Source organism: Aulonocara sp. 'chitande type north' Nkhata Bay, linkage group LG5 (assembly GCF_057382095.1).
Source record: "Aulonocara sp. 'chitande type north' Nkhata Bay isolate Kocher_YH1m ecotype deep benthic linkage group LG5, A_spYH_male_GT1.1, whole genome shotgun sequence".
Taxonomy (NCBI): domain Eukaryota; kingdom Metazoa; phylum Chordata; class Actinopteri; order Cichliformes; family Cichlidae; genus Aulonocara; species Aulonocara sp. 'chitande type north' Nkhata Bay.
The window spans coordinates 46,856,516-46,872,577 of record NC_141348.1 but is presented as its reverse complement, the minus strand read 5'-3'; the positions used below and the strand labels follow the sequence as shown (position 1 = coordinate 46,872,577).

Below are 16,062 nucleotides of genomic sequence, written 5' to 3'. Positions count from 1 at the left end.
TATTGTAATCTACCATTTATCAACGGTTCTAATGGGCATCAATCATGTTGTTCAAGCCATTTTAGGATCCTTTTTTTTTTTTTTTTTTAATCTTTCACAGAATGTTTTATTCTGCTGCAAAACAAATGTATTTGCTACAAGCATTGATGCCATTCTTAAAATAACACCCTATGCTGGTGTCACATGCAGGTATCATATGTCTACAGCTATTGACATAGGGAAGAGTGGTCTAGCAATCTATACTGTAGGAATCATGTAGTGAACTGCTTTAAATGCATTCTGTGTAGGTGGTTATACATTTATTTAAATAACAAGCTTATAGAGCACTGCACACACCATGTTTAGCCTCCTGAAAAAGAAATGTACCAGCAATCCTTCCAATAAAGATGACTGATTGTTTTTTTAATATTTCCCATGTGCATTAGTGCACATTTTCAGATATAAAACAAGTCCAAATGATGCATAAAAATGTGCATGAAAAAACAAAAGGCTGCTGTACGCTACACGCCTTTTCATAAAGTTAATAAAATTCTCTAGCACTTATGATTATTCTGTAATATTTATGCATGGCAACCTTAAAAATAAATGCAAAAACTGGAACAGTGCAGTCTGATGGGCATGCTTTAATAAAATATGGATTAGGTCTAACATAGTTACCATGCAGAAACACATGAAAATAGCTCTTCTTTGTATTGATAGTGCTAAAAATGCAGTGTTGATAATGAACTGAATGAACAGTGCACAAACATTTTGGAACAAACATGTTAATATGGAGACAGTGAACAATATGTCCAATAGAAAATTATAAATACTGCTCAACTGCTCCACTAATTAACAACTAAACCTTTAAGATGCACTGGGTAATAACCTAGGCTTATCTTATCCAGCTTTAATTACCCTGTTGGAAATAACAACTAAATAAAGAAGACAGGAGTCTGACTGTTTTCTGTGTTTGCAGCTTTATTCTGAATGTTTTGTTTCACAAAACAAAAAACATTCAGAATAAAATCTTTCTGTTTTGTCATTTCAGTAAAAATGTAAAGACGTTTTCTTGTTTTCTACAGTCATTGGTTTATTTTTTCATTGTGACTTCCTGTTTATAACGAACACTTTCTTTTATTCTTAATAGCCGCACTTCTCTAGTTTGTAAGGCATTATTGACCCACCTGAACTTTCCAGCAGTCGGACTGTTAGTGTTTTCATCTGGCGCCACCTTGTGGTAGTGCCTCGTCTCACCGCCTTTTCTGCACCCTTTGTTATCATTGGTTCAAAATGTCACCGTCACCTTCTTGACCAATGACACCAGCTCGCCTCTGTTCCATGCATGCTCCTCCCCCTTTGTTACAAACACAGACGCTCACACACACCAGCCTCCCCCCTCCCCACCCGTGATGCCAGCCACTCCGCGCCTGGACTGGTCTGCATGTTTTTTGAGGCGGTATAATCTGAAAGCGGCCGACATATTATGGAGCAGACGGCTTGTTGATGGAGATGTGGCGGTGCACGAAGAAAAGGTAATCACGTTTTGCATATTTATATATGCACTAATATCCTTCGGGCTTGTTCTTAGGTGACGGCGGTGACTCTCCCCTGCGCATGTGTCTGCGTGTGCGTGTGTGTAATCAGTGTATCGCTACATTGTTATGCATTCCCATTTGTTTTTCCTTCCTCTCGCAAATACTGCGATCACAGCTGGTCTCGGCGGCGGTGATGAATTATGATCGGCGTTAAACGAGCAGAGGAACACGGAGAGGGAATTCTGACTCTACGTAATCCATCTGGACATCAGGGGGGGAGATGAGGACCATGATGGCTTCGATGAAAGCGGCGTTTTTCTTGTTTCTGCACTGGGGTGAGTTCATCCGTACCTCTCTGACCATCTGTCACATGGTGGTGCATTTGCGTGATTGCACGGTGACCGAATACACTGTTTATTTGCATATTCTTTACAGCAGGTGGCTTAATTTTCATGATTTGGTTCACCATGTTCTCGTTAGTTTGCTTTATCTTTGAAACATTCCTAAGCGCTGGAAATCCTTTTTCCCCTCATACCTGAAGTTCAAATGCAGAAAAAAACATACCAGGAAAGTCTACTATCAGACAGAACTCTTAGGGTGTGCGGGTGTGGCTTCCAGGAAGTCCTTAGGAAAGGTTGAGTTGAGTAGGAGACGGAAATAATGACTATATAATAATATTTTACGGTATATACTCCATAGTAATGCTCAGTAGTTGCTGGAGATTTGTGTAACTGCGAGTTTCTATGGTTTCTGTCCTTCCTGTGGACATACTACTGTTCCTTGTGAAATTTAAGATGCACTATTTTAACACGGAAGCGTTGTAGTTGAGGTGTTTCTTGCAGAGATATTGTTTTATAAAAGTATCAGACAAATTTGTGATACTTAAAGTAATGACTCATTGGATGTGCATTGGGGAAATAAACTGCAAATGCTTTTAGATTTATACGTCAGTTGTACAGTTTGACCACAGAGGGAGAACAGCATATGGATGACACAGTTTTTATCTCCATCACATTAGTCATAAGTCCAATTATCACATTTAAAAACTGGACGGGCAGGCTGCCTCTGGGAGAGATCCGTATTAGTCACAGGTTTGTGTTTTAACATGCGTTTCTATGTGGGGGTCTTGATTAGAAACTCAGGGGCCCCGTTGTTGCGCAGACAGTAATCCAGACAGTACTGACCATCATGACAAGCTGCGGAGTCCCCCCAGTCCTATCAGCCCGAGCCCATTGTTAATTAGGACTTGATCCGCTTAAGCCTCTAGTCTCTCTAGTCTCCCATGTCATTATCTGTGGGCGTGTTGTACTGGAGTGTAGCTCTGTGAGAAGGCACGGCTTGTTTTTGGACACTCGCGAGCGCACACAGACCAAAAGTGCCCGAACGCACTTGTCTCGTATTTCTAGTTGTTCAGGTAGTCATCATTCAGTTTCAGTGAGTCAAGAGGCTGTGTTAGCTGTCGGGGAGCTTTTGTTCAGTGTCACTGTGTGGGTGTGTTTTTGGTTGCATCACATTTGGATTTTCTGATGATGCTGATTCTCTTTGGCTTTTAGGCACCAAATGAAAAATGAACTTGTTTACTGAATAGTAAAGGTGCTTATCACCTCTGTTTTTGTATTTCTTTTCTTGGTTTAAAATGTTCTGAACCTGAATTATTGTTCCTCAAAAAAAAAAAGTTATGTTATCTTTCCGGTGGCTGTCTGCAACAATCAATGTCTCAGCAAGCTACTAATGAAATTTTGATGAATTGATTATCTGTCTAACAAGTTGTCAACAACTGGCAAATGTCACTCCAAAACCAGTGAGTTATGTTTCATATAGGGGCTAAAATGTTCTGCAATGTGGAGCTCCGTGCTGCTTTGGAGGCCCGTGCATGGATCCTGCTACTGTTTGAAACCTGCATTTGTGTAATTAACTCACATGACATTTGTGTAGATAGTGTGAGACTTACCAGCTGGTGTCTCATTCTAAAAGCAAGCAAAACTTTGTTTAATGAAACATTTATTTGCAACCTACATTTGTCATCAACTAACTGTATTTTGTGTGAAAGTTCGTGTTAAAATCAGCAGCGTTATCTCATCTCAAAATTAGACTCTGTGTCAGTAATTAATATTTTGGAAAGTACCAAAAATAAGAGATAAAGGTCATCGTGTGACAAGTTTCAGGGCATGTGTCTTAAAAAAAAGAGTTTGTGTTTAACCCCGTTTCATTGTGGTTCTGGGAATTTATGGGAAGCCAGACCCAGAGACTCAGAAATACAGTGATACTGCAACCCTGAAGCTGGCAGCTGTCACTCCTCGGGCACTCAAGGATGACGTGGAAGGAGCTTTACTCATTTTTAGGTTTACTTTAGCCTTGAGTAAGGTGTCCTCCCTCAATTTCACTGTGACTTCTAGTTTACAATTCCAGCTTTAGCTTATTCCTTCGCCATTTGCTAAATGCCTTTGATTTACTCTCAAAAAATTTGCTTGCGCACCTTGACAACAGCACTGTTTTGCAAATACAGTACTTACAGTTGATCCCTGTAATAGGCAGAAGTTAGTCCCAATTGCAGAACTACTAAGCATGAAAGCCAATTACCCAGTTTTTATTTGAAGAAGATAAAGGTCAGTTCTGCAGATCAGAGTCTGGTGTTGCGGCGTTAGCACACACAGTAAGAAGGTCTTGGGTTTGATTCCAGCATCTGGCCTTCTGTGTGGAGTTGGCACGTTCTCTCCGACTTCCTCTTAAAGTCCAAAGACATGGAATGCAGTGGGGTTAGTGGGGTTGGGTAAATCGGCCATAGGTGTGACAGACTAGCAACCTGTCCAGGGTGTTATATTCATCACATATAATCATATTTCTGTCACTGTATTTGGAAATGAAATGCTCAAATATGTGTTTGTTGTTAGTTGATTGATAGAAAGTAGAGTTGCAGCTGTTTTATGCATCATGACCCGTTTCTTTGACCTTGCATGTTTCATTTCAGATTTTTCTAATATCCATTCCATTCTTTATACTTACAAACCATAAATATAATACAGCCACTATCAAATTTACTGTGAATGTAGAAATCTCTGTGTATAATACTATGGCCTAACAATATTAAGGAGCTCACTGAGATTATTTTATTTGTTGAGCATGTTTTTCTGTTTTGAGGAAGCTCACCCAGAGCGCCAGCACGAGTGTTTCTTCTCTGCAGCTGTTTAAAGTATTGATTCACTGTTAGCCAGCCATCAGCTCAGGATATCGATCACTGAGTCCATGTACCAAACACGCCACGACGGTTTGACACCGTTTCTGTTTCCGGTCTTTCACACTCACCAGATGTGCCATTTTTCCCCATTCTGTTGTGTTTTTCTTTTCCAGTGCTCCAGCATGCTCTGTGCCGTCATGTTGCTGTCCCTGCTGGACCCCTCTACCGTGTCGCTGGCTTCCCTCTCTCCCTGCCCTGTGCTGTGTCAGGATATGAAGGCTCACGTACACAAGACTTTGAGTGGTTTTTGTTTAGGGACGATGCTGCCGGAAGGCAGATGGGAGTCGTGTCCACCAGGGACAAGGGTTTCCCTTACGCCCCGTTCCAGGCACGTGTGACGAGTGGGGAGGTAAGAGTGGAGCGGGATTCAGGGGACAAGGTCCGGCTGATCATCCAAAGGCTCCGGCCTGATGACCAAGGGAAATATGAGTGCTATACTCCCAGCACAGACAGCTCCTATCAAGGGAACTACAGTGCCACAGTAGCTGTCAAAGGTAAGACATGAGCTGACTCAAAGTTCTTACAGGTATATAAAAAGCTGCCGTTATTATACCCGATATACTCCTGTCACTGTCAACAAATGTCTGTCCCAAAGCTCATTGTTTCCTATCAGAGATGTCACACACACTGCATTTGTTAGGCTTATACTTGCCCATGTTGTTGGTGTAGCCACAAAAGTTTACAGTGGCAATAATTTTGGGCAACACTGGAGGTTTTTGGTCCACAGGAATAAGATGAGTCATGCATTGTAGATCAGTTCATTCTTTCCTTTCCGCCTTTCCATGCAATTTTATTATGTTTGTATAAAGAATATGAACATATCCAGGCCTGGTCTGGTTCCCGAAACCAGGAAGTCATGAAGTCTATAGAAAGTGAAACCTTTGTGATGCAGCACATGAAAAGAATCTAAGCAGGGAATCATTAACAACTGAACTTTCCAATATTTCCAGTGTTTGTCGCAACTTCACAGTCTGCAAATATCTCTCGAAACTACGCTTGGAAAAATGTCTTTTACTGAGGGAAAACCCCACTCAGCACATCCACACGTCTGTGGATGCGACCAAGACGGTGGAATTTGATGCTGACAACCTTCATGTCTTGGCTGTGTGGACTGTGATTGAATTGCAGCTTTTTGTAAATGTAGTGGAGTTTTGACCAGGAGTTTAATCATTTGTAAATGTATTACAGCTGAATATTTATCCATTTATAGTTCCCAAACCACAATCGTTCAAAGGACAGACACAGTCTGAAGTCTTTGAGTTAAAAAGTCATCAAAAACAAAACATAAATAGATAAATGAAACATGAAAACGTTGCGCGTGAATAAAATGGCTTAACCCTTAACGGGACAGCGTCTCATCATTTTAGGGAAAAACTGTTTTAAAAAGTCGGGGCTTGAGACTGAACTGGACACAACTGGAAATGTCAGCAATTGCAGATTTAAACCTTATTTAATAAAGTTTCATTAGATAGATTAAAAATGTGGGTATATATTGTTCAGAGAAAGTGTTCTTAGTGTGTAGAAAACACGTTTCTGTCTGCTTTCTCTAAAGAAAGACTAGTTTTGGTGTTGAACTCATATCAGTGAGTAGAACTGTTGAATTTATGCCAGTCATAGTTTAGCTGTGATGTCTTCAGAAGTGGAGAACAAACTGTATGAGAAGCTTGCATCGGCTGCTCGGTGCTACTCCAGCAGAGAGGATGTCATGTTTAGTGATTAAGTGCAACTTTAGGAATCCTAAGTAATTCTTTCTTCTCACCATCTGGAGTTTGTCTTTTTCTTTTCTGTTTCTATTTCTCCCTGAATTCTTTGCACTTATACCATGATTTATCTACCAAAGTAATTTGGGTTATTTTACTCCATTCAGTTATTTTTTTTTATGAGTCATCTTCCTCGTGTTCTACTGAGTTTGCCACCTGTTAGTTTTGCAGCAGACTATCTTAGCAATAGCTCACTAATCCTCTCTTCCTTTGGCAAACCAAGTGCCCAAAGCCAAGGTGGAGGTAAAAGGCCTGGAGTCACTCTTAGCAGATACATTTCATGATTCACTTTATTGCTCTAAACATAGATGCATCTAAACACTACACAGGCATTAGAAATTGAATTTGACATATTTTCTCCTCCCATATGTCTCCTGCAGTGCTCTGTGTAATATGATTGTCTGTCTCTGTACACCCACAGTGATCCCTGACACGCTTCAGATCAGCTATTCACGCTCACTCACCGGCCAACCTGTGTCAGAGGGGGCTTCGTTAACCCTGACGTGCTCGGCCAGCATCCAATCAGAGCAGCTCACCCATCTGTCCATCACATTTGGGAAGCGTGGTGGTGCAGAGGGATCGCCCAGTGGGGCCGGAGAAGAGGTCAGCACCGTCAGAGAGATTATCTCCATTGACAAGCTTCTCGGGGTCGTTCCCGGACATTTCTACAAGAAACGCTACGATGACGGGGAGATCACGCTGGAGAAAAGAAACGGCGAGGGCGGGCAGGGTGTGTACGTGATGAAGATGACAGCGGTGCAGCCAGATGACAGCGGCTCGTATTTCTGCGAGGCCTCACAGTGGATTCTGGACCCCAATCGATCGTGGCAGAAGATCGCACAGAGGACGCTGGATATTGGCAACTTGACCGTTCAGCAACTAGGTCAGTGTAACTCAGAAACTGCCCCAGTAGCTGTGCTGCCGTTTGACAAAGCTGTGATAGCCTGTGGCAAGTCCCAAGGTCGCAACAAACATATTGAACTGCAGCTCGTTGTTGAAACAACAGAAGCTGTAAAGCTGGTAATAAAACCGCACAGCAGGTTTATTTAATCATAAATTACACTGCAGAACAAACTGGAGAATAAAAGCAAAGCAGGAGGAATAAGACAAAGTCGTGTTTCTGCTGGTAAGTTTGAGCCTCTTGATTGTGTTTTTGTTGTTGCCATGGAAGTGGTGTCAGTCAGCCTGGGCTTGCAGGGCCTTTGGGTAAACTGGACCCTGTCCAGCTCCCAGGCTCTGGGTGTTTGTCTTAGTTATTCACTGGATGTCTAGTTTGCTGGGTGATTAGTTTGCTGACTAGCTGGATAAGCAGCTGATTAAATAGCAGGATGCACATTTGTATGCAGTTTGTTGCACTGTTTGCAACAATCTCACAGTTTAGCTTTTTCCTGGGACAATGGATTCCAATAATTACGGCTGTAACTGAAGACTTTTGAGTAATCCATTATCCCATTACTTTCTGGCCAGTGAAGAATATCTTTGAATCAGTATTTTAATAGCTTTTATTGTCATATTGCAAGATCGAGAAGCTAAGCAATTCTTACATTTGGCCTTTTTTTTTTTTTTAGTTTTTGCATTTTTCAGCCTAACTCATTCATCTTGTTGATTTTTCAGGTGGATTTAAAAGGTTAATAGAAGGCTGTCTGGGCAGATGAATAACTGCCTGTCGCTTTGCTGTTTGGCTCATTTTAAATTCTGAGGCGCTTTTGTAGATTAAGAGGATTAAGTAATCTCTTGTTCTCACATTGGCTTTTCTGGGCTGGATTCCTTGAAAAAGAGCACAGGTGTGTCTGTCGGTCCTCCCTCGAGCACATCTCTAATGCGCTGCAATGATGCATGTTTTGTAAGTTTTCTAATAGAAAAATATGGAGAATATTTTTTGCTCCTTTTAAAAAAATGGGTCACATTGTGTTTCTTCAGGAAAAATAATTGGTTGAGTTAAAGCTCATCAGAGCTCATCAATGCATGCATTGTTTATTTGTTACACTGGCACTCACTGACGAGCGCCATTTGGTTTTGTGTGTTCTGGCCTCTATTGTCTAACTAATACAATAGGCTGACGCATCTCCTTTTGTTGACATGGATGTCTATTATTGAGAAGCATCGTTAGTGTAGAGAAGTTTTGTGGTTAGAAGAGGCTTTGCACACACAAGCGGCTTATACTCACATGTTTTGTACTGCGCTATTTCAGTTAAAGGCTCTTAATTGTTTAAGTTGTTGAGTGCAGTAGATTATTTAAAATGTTACAATAAATACTGTGTGACAGTGGCTTATGTACGTGCACATAAATACCCACTTTTCTTTCATGCATATGTACACGATACAGTGTTGGACAGTATTTAAGAACGGAACAAAAAGTGCGGCAGCAGGCGATTTATGGGTTCGTGAGCTGGCCCCACCCACACCAACCCAGCACACACTCGCAAAAATCTCGCAATTTTGATTGCGAGATATAAAATGACGTCTTGCAAACACATGCTAGATCCTCATCTTATGACCAGTGATAGGATTGGAGAAAAGCTTGCACAATGGGGCTCTGGGATCACTAGTTAACCAAGAAATACTTCAAACACGAGAAAGGGAACTTTCATAGTGGTGTTTTGTTCTCCAGTACTTAAAATCAACCAGTGTTTTCACAATGCTACATTTGCCACCGTTGATACAGCATCTATATACAGCCCCAGGTTCCCCAAAGGTTGTGACGCTGTGTAAAATGTAAATAAAAATAATATAGACCAATTCGAAAACCTCACTAAGATATTTTATTCACAGTTGAACATAGAAAACAAATTGAATGTTTGAACTGAGCAGAGCAGCTGCTGGACTTTTCAGTCGATGAGAGGTGTGGACTGCAGCCAGGCCATTTCCCACCCATACTGTTGTAATAGCTGGAGGAGGTCAGTATTGAAGGCCCTCCCATCTGGATGGGAGAACACGTTGCTGTAAAAGCTGTGTATACCCTTCAGCATTGATGGGTCCATAATGCACTTCCATACCATCAGAGATGGATAGTTTTAACCTGCATGTGTGGATGGCACAGTGAGCTGTGTTCACAGACAGCGATTCATGGAAGTGTTTCTGGGGACAGAATCGTGCCTGTTTTTAATCTGGTGCTGCCCGAGGGCCCAAAGACCACAGACATCCAATATTTGATGATTTTCATCCTCTTGCTTTGCACACAGAGATTTCTCTGGATTCTTTTAATCTTATGATGACATTATGTAGTGCATCTTCTGCAGATCTGTGACCCTCTGACCATCTTTACTTCTGAGAAACTCTGCCTCTAAGATGCTCTTTTTACACCCAGTCATGTTACTGACTTGTTGCCAATCAGCTTAATTAGTTAACAAAATGTTTCTCCAGCTGCTTCTTCTTAGTTGCACTTACTTTTCCAGCTTTTCTTGAGACATGTTGCTGCCATTAAATTCAAAATCAAAAACTATTTTTTTCATGGCAACATTTGATATGTTTTCATGTTTCAAATAAACAAAATAAATCACACAAACAAATCTCCTAAAAAAAACAGCAGCAGATGAACTCAGCCTGCACCTACACTCATCCAACCCTTACACTCTATTACCTGCACAGGTGGAAGTATTGTTAAAGTGGTTACTGTTAGTATTGTAATATTTTATTTTTTAAGTACTGTTGTAGTCACGTTAGGTTTAAGTCTTTTTTTTGCTTGTTTTATTTTGACACACTTGATAGGTGATATCGATTTTATCCCGGCCATTAAATATGTGCGGTACAAAAGAAGCTACACTAGCCTTTCAGCAGAGGTGATACCTGCAGTACATTTTTCCTGTTGTAGTCCAGATTAAATGCTGTTTGCAGCCATCCACCAAGAAGATTTACTGGTACTTAAACTCTGTCTCGTCCTCTCTCCAGCCGAGTCGCTGCGTGTAACATCCTCGCCCACAGGGGAGGTTACTCTGCAGATCGGTTCCCCTCTCATCCTGACCTGTGAGATTTTGGGGCTGCCGCCTGAAGTCAACTCAGGCCTGCTGGTTCAGTGGATGAAAAGGGGATCCACAAGCAGCGATTCAGTCGGGGCCGGAGGAGTCGAGGTAATCTTGTTATTCTGTTAACGTTTTCAGACCAAACGTTCTTAGACCAAAGTTTGAGTCAAAATGTAAATGAAGTACGTATGTGTTCCTCTCAACCATCGACAGGTAAATGTGAAATATTTTCAGGTGTTTCTAGTCTAACCCCTCCTGGCGCATCTTGATATCTGTTAAGGTGGAGGTGGCCCAGATGACCCCGAATGGCATTGTGAGCTGGGGGGATGACCTCAGCAGAGCTAGTGGCGGGTCTATGGAGAAAGCAGCAGAGGGAAAGTACTCTCTGAAGCTCTTCTCAGCTCAGCCTGCCGACTCAGGGGTGTATCGGTGCGTGGTGAGTGTGTACGCCGGAAGAAGAAACCCCGGACAGTCTGTGCCCGCAACACTCACCCAGCGGTCGGAGGGAGTCACCGTCAACCTGAAGACAAAAGGTGAGACTCTGCAGTCACACATGGGCTGAGATTACTGGAATGCTCCAGTTTAAGCCATAGTCACACATGAACTGTGGACGGTGCTGGGAAGGCTATGAGGTAATCTGCTTCAGATGTTTGCTCAGGACTGGAAACCCTTGCTGTGGTTCATGCGTGGGAGCTGCCTCGGTGTAGCGCGCAGGAGGCCAGACATATGCCGTACCTCTCGCTGGCTATGAACTCACTGCACAATTACTCGCTCAAAAGGCTGATTAATGTCCGGTCGATCACATCCAATATTTGCAACCACGCTAGCAGTAGGGTTTCCACGTTGCTCCAGACATTCAGGATGAATGCTGCATGTCATTTCCTGTAGTCTCACTGACTTTTCAAATTTGGTCACTTTTGAAATTTCTAATCCTTGTTTGTCACCACGGACTGACATGGAGTTTGGTACAAGCATTCACGTCCCTGGGTGAAGGCTTTTAGTCTCGTTCGTTCTGTTGTTTATCATATTGACTTTTCAGGAACTGCTGTATTGTTTTAAACGGAGAAATGATTTAAATTTGCAGATTTATTGAGTGTCTTGGTGGCCTGGAGCTCTGGGATGTGGGCCATTTGGCTGCACTCTGCTGTTGAAATCTGCAACCGTATACTAAAATCTCTTTCCCAGCTTCACTGATATCTCTCTAAGTTTCTAATGTATTTTTAAAATTTGTAAAATATTCATAGTTCTCTGCTGTGTTATAGATTTCATTCTATATGCATCACTTTTACTGAAATTCTTTTAATAAGCCAGTTTGGTTTTCTTCAGCTGTGTGTGATTTTCTTTTTATTTAACAGCATGTTGGCTAAACTTCCGTCTGCTCCTACAGTCATTCTTTAACTTTGCTTAGTTTGTCTTCTATAAAATGTTTTTCCTCTTTCTTCCACAGATGTCCTGGTTACAGCCATGGCTCAGCTCCCTCGTGGCCCTTTACTGAAAAGAGGCAGCACGGTCACGCTAATCTGCAACACCACTGTGACCACCACAGGTCCCGCCCAGGTTCAGGTGCACTGGCTGCGCTGGGCAATCCCTGAACCAGTTATCAAGAAGGCACCTGACACTGTGATGCTAAAACCTCCTGCTCCACCAGAACCCAAGCTGATAGCTTCCCTAATGTACAACGGTGTTTCAAATATCTACATCAACCATAGCGAGATTAGCATCGACCGCCTGTCAGTTAATAGCTACAGACTCAGGGTTCACATGGCAACGAAGGATGATCAGGGCATGTATGCCTGTCATGCTGAGGCGTGGGGACAGGACCCGCATGGAGGCTGGTACAGAACAGGAGCCAAAGCAGAGTCAAATGCAGTCAATGTTTACTTATATGCCAGAGGTAAGTGTTAATCTAATAATCTAAATTAATATTAATAATGTAATAATAGTAATCTGTATTATGGGTCTTATTACTACATACTTTGTAAAACAAATTGTAGTTTTACCTTTCTGATGTGTAAGCTCTGCATCTTACAGGCAAACGTGCATGTAGCCTGATTGCCACTGTAAGGGTAATTGAAGCCCCATAAGGAATAGCTAACCTGTGTATGTTGAACTTGCTTCATTGTGCAGGCCAAAGTGAGCACGGTGGGAGCTGAGCAGCTCCTGATTGAGCTAAAATCAAGGAAAGGGTCAAATAGGAAACCTTTGGTCCCAAGCTGGAGGTTGGCCAGAGGATGGCTTTTTGTCTGGATTGATTTCACCCTTGATACTTTCCCTGATCTCCGTAGCAAACTCAGAGCTTGCTTCTCTGTATTTACATCTTAAACTGTACACACACCTAAGATCTGAATCCTTGACAGCAACAATTAATTTCAGCTAATGGTTGAACCACCTACCCTTGTTTAAGGGAAAAATATGTGGTGTATGTAGAATAAAGCAAGCGTGGGCTTAAATAGAGGTCTTGCTGTGCTGGTAGAGGAATCCCAGTTGGAGGAGATTACACATTAATCTTTCTGCATGTTTATCCTCTGCTACTGTACATATGCAGGTGGCTGGATGGGGGAAAAAAATCTTCACTGTATCTTTGGTGCATGTATTGTTTGACAAATCAGGTGTCTTACTATGTATAATGATATAGAATATTAGTCACAAGCACGATATTTTTGGGTTAGTTGAGGACCTTTTTCTGTTTGCCAGAGCATTTTTAGGCCATTGTGACTTAATGCAGCTGTTAACTGAATCACCAGAGCGGCGTGGTTTCAGTGGCACAGTCCATTAACTTGGCATTTTAGAAATGATTTTCCTTTCTCTTTTATTCAAATGTCAATTATCTGATTAATCAAAGCAGGAGATTAATGTTCTTATATTATCCACGTCGGCTAAAACATCGACCCACCTTTTTGTTTTGATTTAAATAAAGCTCATTTTTTTTCATAGCTCTCCAATATTCATCCACATCAGATTATATCACCGCACTGCTCTCTCTCATTTCCTGTTCTCCTCAGCTGCTGACCTCCTCCTCATCCCTTTGGTGGTTGGCGTCTCTTCAGCCTTGTTTGTCGGCATCGTCATCATCGCAGCGGTAACTTGCTGCTTCATGAAGCGCCTGGCGAGGCAGCGCGCTCGAAAGTAGGCGTCCGGCGCCGTCTGTAATCTGATTGTTCACAAAGTCTTGGAAGAAATGGCCCATAAAGTAACTTCAAGAAGAAAAAAAACGAAGTAGAAAATGACTTTCGTCACCTCGTTGGTTGTCTTTCTGTGTTCTGACCTACATGTTTAACGATCAATGCCAAAAAAATTCAGTTTTATACTTTCTTGTATTTTTATATCTGAAACATATTTTCTTGATAAGCACAGTGCGCTAGGCTTCTGCCGCCACAGTTGCACTGCAGTCTCAAGCGTGTTATTTCTTTTGAGCCAACTTGCCCCCAACATATTGTTACAGCAGGATTGAACCACATGCTACTTAACTCATCAGATGCTTTCTGTGATGCTGCGTATTAAGGTCACTGTCTATCGACTCATGGTGCAAGTTCCCCACCAACAAAGACCGTTCTGTGTTTCCGGGATTTGTTTTTGATACTGTTCCAGTTATTCCTTCCTCAGAGTGCATGTTCTTCTTTTTACACAAAAGCTAACAATGTCTAAATGTACATGCATGGTTAAGGCGCTGCCGCAGACAGTCATCGGATTGCTGGTGGGAGCAGTTTAGCCTCTGGAAAGTTAATACGAGCAGGGATGTTCCAGCAGCGCTCTGCGTGTAAACAAAGTCTTTGTCTGTTACTTAATAAGGAAGCTGCTGGCTGGGGACTTTCTGACGCTGTCCGACTGAGTACTTCATACTTGAGTTTTCTCTTAGGCTGACAGATTTGTATAGATTTGACAAAGAGAAGACAGAAGATATACCCACAATGCACTGGGCTGAAATGTGTAAATACTCTGTGGAGTTTAGCTGTTTTATTTTCTTAATGCGTTAAGATTGTGCCGTTGCACCATTTTTATTTGGCAAGCACCTGTGTTTTAAGATTCTGTGCAGCAGACTACTCTGCTTTTTTAAAGCACTTGGAGAAAAAGCAGGGCTGGAATGTTTTTACTTGATTTTCTTCCAGCTGAAGTTATTTCGTTGCTGTTTTTCTTTCTTTTTGTGGGATTAATGGCTCCTAAGCTCCTGTTAAGTGACTGAGATAGAAAACTATACTGTGACAAATAACCCCCGCGTTATGGCGGGTAACAGGAAAACTGTTGTGTTGCGTAACGTCTTTTAGGAGTCTCATCCCCGAGGTGAAAACTTTTTCCAAGCAGTGCAGTCATATGACGAGACAGTGTAGTAAAAACTCACTATAACCGTCATCATTGTTATCGTGTGGTTCAGGCCATACATGCCTGCTGCCAACACTTATTATGACTATAGCTGTTGCTGCTAACCCACAAAGATTTACAGTGTCTGCGCACTTAAAACGGGTGAAATCGATCCTCCTCTTCCCGTTGAAAGTAACACTTAAAAAATAGTTTGGTCGTGCAAGCGGGCCTGTACTGTGCGATCATTTAAGGATAGATATATATTCAGCGAAAAGGAGAGGAAAGCAACATTAGTTATACTTGTGGCTCTCTCATTAAAATGACTAGTTGTTTGACATTTCTAAATTTGATTACCCTGAGCTTTGCTTTCTCACTTTATCTCGACGTTCTGTCTTTGTTGGAGTCTCTAGATCTCCCTGAAACCCTGATTATAAATGTTGGTCACAAACATCAGGGAATAAAATCACAGCTCTGCTTGCTTCCTGAGCCACTTTGTTCCAGATCAAGTGCTCAAAGCTGATTTGTTCCCCCACATACCCGCCCACCACACGGCTACACTCACACACACACGCACACACATGCACGTGCACATCCTAGCAGCACAGGGTAGCGTTTGCTGGCTGGTATTTCAAATGAGAGAAAGTGAGTATCTGCGTGTTCGTCTCTAATCCCTGTTTATGGCTGCAGTGTCCTGCTGCCCTTCCCCCACCCTGTGTTTGACAGTCGCTTGACTCACACTCGATTCATTTCAATCTGTGTTCCCTGAGAATTACCGCCAGCTGTAAGCGCTGATGCGCATCGCGTGCAGAGTATCAGAACTTCTGTATCAGTTGTGTTTTTGTCGGCAGTTGTATTAAACCCTTTGATGGAGGTGTTATGTTTTATTTGGATTGTCTACTCTGCTTTAATACCACAGATCCTGAATGCGTCTTACTGCCTTTTAAATATACGAAGGCTGTTTTTCTTTTGCTCAATTTGTTACTTATGGTGCTTTGGCAGACCTGCCAGTTGGTACGACCAATAAACCACTCTGGGTCACCTTGTGCTTTATTTTCTGCTGCTTAAAAAACATCTGTTTTCTGCAGACAGCTTGGAAATGGATGCAACTGGATCCATCTGAGTTATTGGACAACATTCTGCAGAGAAGAAAATAATCACATTTCTCTGACAAAGTGAGCTAGTAGAGCATATTTTCCATCGACAGTATGAAAACCATTAGATTTCTTGTACTTGGTGCAGTTTTTGCATTGCCACGCAAGCAGAGGATTAGTGTAAGCCTTGTGCAGTGCAGACTG

The 16,062-nt window shown here is 42.1% G+C and overlaps 1 protein-coding gene across 1 annotated transcript; it reads left to right on the top strand.

The window, feature by feature from the left end:
- Positions 1–1,355: 1,355 nt before the first annotated feature.
- LOC147331516 (immunoglobulin superfamily member 8-like) lies at positions 1,356–15,805 on the top strand. Its single transcript, XM_086293911.1, has 8 exons — positions 1,356–1,514; positions 1,693–1,852; positions 4,866–5,246; positions 6,934–7,395; positions 10,401–10,579; positions 10,752–11,004; positions 11,919–12,365; positions 13,474–15,805. Exons 2-8 carry the CDS (start codon positions 1,798–1,800, stop codon positions 13,599–13,601), a joined length of 1,905 nt encoding a protein of 634 aa, XP_086150037.1. The 5' UTR covers positions 1,356–1,514; positions 1,693–1,797; the 3' UTR covers positions 13,602–15,805.
- The last annotated feature ends 257 nt before the right edge of the window (positions 15,806–16,062 follow it).

Bases quoted from the DNA above. Each gene is read 5' to 3' on its own strand.
- LOC147331516 (XM_086293911.1), top strand. From the start codon at position 1,798: ATGAGGACCATGATGGCTTCGATGAAAGCGGCGTTTTTCTTGTTTCTG. The intron at 11,005-11,918 runs GTGAGACTCTGC...TTTCTTCCACAG, and splicing joins CGTCAACCTGAAGACAAAAG to ATGTCCTGGTTACAGCCATG. The intron at 12,366-13,473 runs GTAAGTGTTAAT...TGTTCTCCTCAG, and splicing joins TGTTTACTTATATGCCAGAG to CTGCTGACCTCCTCCTCATC.